This window comes from Penaeus monodon, chromosome 42, assembly GCF_015228065.2.
Source record: "Penaeus monodon isolate SGIC_2016 chromosome 42, NSTDA_Pmon_1, whole genome shotgun sequence".
NCBI lineage: Eukaryota > Metazoa > Arthropoda > Malacostraca > Decapoda > Penaeidae > Penaeus > Penaeus monodon.
In genome coordinates, this window is record NC_051427.1 from 23533976 (window position 1) to 23537605 (window position 3630).

The following is a 3630-nucleotide window of genomic DNA, read 5'->3' on the forward strand; positions in this document are numbered from 1 at the left end:
GTTACCTTTTAGGTAATCATTCTCTCTATTTATCCGGGCTTGGGACCAGCACTTAACCCGGGCTGGCTTGGCCACCCAGTGGCTAGGTAGGCAATCAAGGTGAAGTTCCTTGCCCAAGGGAACAACGCGGCGGTCGGTGACTCGAACCCTCGAATTCAGATTGCCGTCTTGAGTCTTGAGTCCAACGCTCTAACCATTCGGTCACCGCGGCCTTATAATATATATAATCATATATAAATATATAATTATATGTCTAATTATATATATAATTATACATATATTTTTTTTTCTCTCTTAAATACACAAAAAAAATATTCTCAAACTCATTTTCCCTTACCAACTGTGCAGCAAGTGGATAGCCAACTTCCTTAATTATGTAGGTCTTGAGTTGGGATTCCTCGCTTCCTTTCACTACTCCAACAGGTATGTAAAAGGACTCCCAATAAGGTCAATAACACCAAAGAAAATTATTATTCTGTATATTTTAGTGTCAATTTCAAAATATAAATTGTCAATTTTTATACAAGTAAAAACATAACATGAGTACCCTAAATTTTGAAATGAGGCTCTTACGAAAACATTAAACCTTTCATTACTAAATTGAATGGAATCACTGCTCGTTTTATCATATATTAGTCTTTTGTTTGCAGCCTTGAGAATATAAAGAAACAACGTCCACACTCGGTCCAGTGTAGTGGAGGAATGGAAGAGGGGGGGGGGGGGGGATCTGGTAACGGCCATAAAAATTTAAGCAGTCAAGTATATTCAGGTATTTCATTGCATTATTTGTGTTTCTGTGCTGGACTTTTCAACTGAATAGCCCAGAGTATTTAGCCAATGCAAGAAGAAGCACAATTTTCAAAAGACCAGTGAGTCTTTAAGGAGTGTAGGGCTAAGAAGAAAGGAGTAACTTCTACAATTCAGACAACCCATGAAGCACCAAATTACAAAATGACAAAGTCTCAGTAGAGAGAAAAACAAAGAGATGGGGAAGGAGAGCAGGCAAAGATAAAAATAATAAAGAGAAGAGAGTAAACAGTAGAGGATAGGAGAGAAGAAAAAGAGGTAAAGGGAGAGAACCCATGTGGTAAAGGAGTGAAAAAGGTAGGGGAGATATGAGAAATGGATAAGAAGGGAAAGAAAAGATTAGAGAGAAAAAGCAAAGTATATAAAAGAGGGTAGAAAAGACAATTCATATGAAAAGACAGAGATACAGAAAAAGAGGATGATTAAACAAGTTCTGTTTTTTTTTTTTTTTGTACATAGAGGCTCAACAAAAAATGCACCACTGGTAACGACTTTAAAGTACAAAATTAACACATGGAGAGATGTATCATTGCACAACAGTACATCACTGGTAAAAACCTAATCTCCTTAATAACCCACATGGAGTGAAACCAAAATAAGGGTACTTTTCATAAGCAAAAATATCATTATTTTAAATGCTTCTTTTTACTCTGCATACAAAAACACTGACTACAAGTAAAGCCTGAGTTTGGATGAAACAAATTAAGTAAGTGGACTCTTTCTTTGCTGTTTCCATACTTGCCATGATGCAAGTAAAAAAATCATAATAAAATAAAACATGATTCTCATAAGCAATGAAGCTCAAATGATGAAATTTGATTTTTTATTTACTTCATTCGGCAGAATTTTTAGGGTTATTGGGGAAAAATACCACTGAAGTGCTCAATGCTCTTAACTTTCCGCCTTGGTCGAACATGTTACATGAATGTTGATGTTATGTAATCCAGTAACTAGGATGTTGGTATCCCTCTCTGGAGAAGACTCTCACACCTCAGGGAAGCTTGTACACGTTGCATACCTTCAGCTGAAAGCATTGCGTGATGTTGGGCTGGTGAGCTAGGCACTCAAGGTAGATCTCCCAAAGCTGTTATATGCTGCAGTACCGTCAAGATAATCCACAAGCTTCTTTGGAGACAGACTTGTGCAAAATCCAACTTAAACAGAGAAATTTGTGTGTTCTAGGCTTCAGCATTGTCTTCTCTTCCTCAAGCCATTTGGGTTATGCCAAAGCACTGACCAGTCTCAACACAAAATACAAGATTCCTAGGGGCTTCTTCCGTTATAAGCCTATGGTGTACGCTCGCCCGTTGGGGTTGTGTATCGAGCCCACCAGTGGCCCTGTCACGCACCACTCGTACCACACGTTCTTCCTGTTGGTGCATCTCCAGAAGTGCACCTCCAGCAATTCGCCTACTCGCACCGGCACAGGCTCCTGCACGATGGCAATACGTTCATATGAAAAGCAAGACCCCATGATTAATGATCCTCTTGTTTTCCAACTTTATCCAAATTGGAGTCTACATTCTTTACTTATATTATACTGATTACTTTAATTCATGCCTTTTTAGTGGCATTCCAGAGTGAAATAAGCTGTATCCAGAACTGTGGCTTGTTATTTACTTTAATATTCAGACAAAAAGGCATAAATTCAAACTAAAGTAACATTCACCATCTTCAATTTTAAGTTTTGTAATTGAAATAACTGGGATCAAAAACTAGGAAAAGAGAATGAGATAAAAAGTTTAAGAGAGAGAGAGAGAGCAAGAGAGCAAGAGAGAGAGAGAGAGAGCAAGAGAGAGCGAGAGAGAGAGAGAGAGCAAGAGAGAGAGAGAGAGAGAGAGAGAGAGAGAGAGAGAGAGAGAGAGAAGAAGGAGAGAGAGAGAGAGAGAGAAGAGAAGAGAGAGAGGAGAAGAGAGAGAGGAGAGAGAGAGAAGAGAGAGAGAGGAGAGAGCAAGAGAGAGAGAGAGAGAAGAGAGAGAGAGAGAGAGAGAGAGAGAGAGAGAGAAGAGAGAGAGAGAGAGAGGAAGGCAGAGAGAGAGAGAGAGAGCAAGAGAGAGAGAGAGAGAGCAAGAGAGAGAGAGAGTTTAAGTTTGGTTTGGATTCCATTTGATACAATGGATATTCTTGTGACATGCTGTCTGCTTGATTTGCTCACGTGTGTCAGCTGCTGCTGACTCGCTGAACGAGTCCTTGCCCGCCGTGGTGCCCAACCACAGCAGTAACCTCCGGGCGACAGTTGCAACTTCTCGCGCCTGGGCGGGGCGCGAACCGCCGACCCCTCGGATGAGAGGCCGACACGTTACCACTGTACTAGCCCGGAGGCTAGAGAGAGAGAGAGAGAGAGAGCAAAAGAGAGAGAGAGAGAGCAAGAGAGAGAGAGAGCAAGAGAGAGAGAGAGAGAGAGAGAGAGAGAGAGAGAGAGAGAGAGAGAGAGAGAGAGAGAGAGAGAGAGAGAGAGAGAGAGAGAGAGAGAGCAAGAGAGAGAGAGAGAGCAAGAGAGAGAGAGAGCAAGAGAGAGCAAGAGAGAGAGAGAGAGAGCAAGAGAGAGCAAGAGAGAGAGCAAGAGAGAGCAAGAGAGAGCAAGAGAGAGAGAGAGTTTAAGTTTGGTTTGGATTCCATTTGATACAATGGATATTCTTGTGACATGCTGTCTGCTTGATTTTGCTCACGTGTGTCAGCTGCTGCTGACTCGGCTGAACCGAGTCCTTGCCCGCCGTGGTGCCCAACCACAGCAGTAACCTCCGGCGACGTGCAACTTCTCGCCTGGGCGGGCGCGAACCGCCGACCCCTCGGATGAGAGGCCGACACGTTACCACTGTAACT

General features: G+C 42.1%; 1 protein-coding gene across 1 annotated transcript in view; it reads right to left on the reverse strand.

Annotated features, from left to right (window-relative positions):
* Positions 1–465: 465 nt before the first annotated feature.
* Positions 466–3630, reverse strand: part of LOC119599322 (protein arginine N-methyltransferase 5-like) — a 37947-nt gene continuing 34782 nt past the window's right edge. The window contains exon 12 of the mRNA XM_037949069.1: positions 466–2239. Coding sequence (XP_037804997.1) covers positions 2087–2239 — 153 coding nt within the window. The 3' untranslated portion in view covers positions 466–2086. The remainder of the gene's footprint in view (positions 2240–3630) is intronic.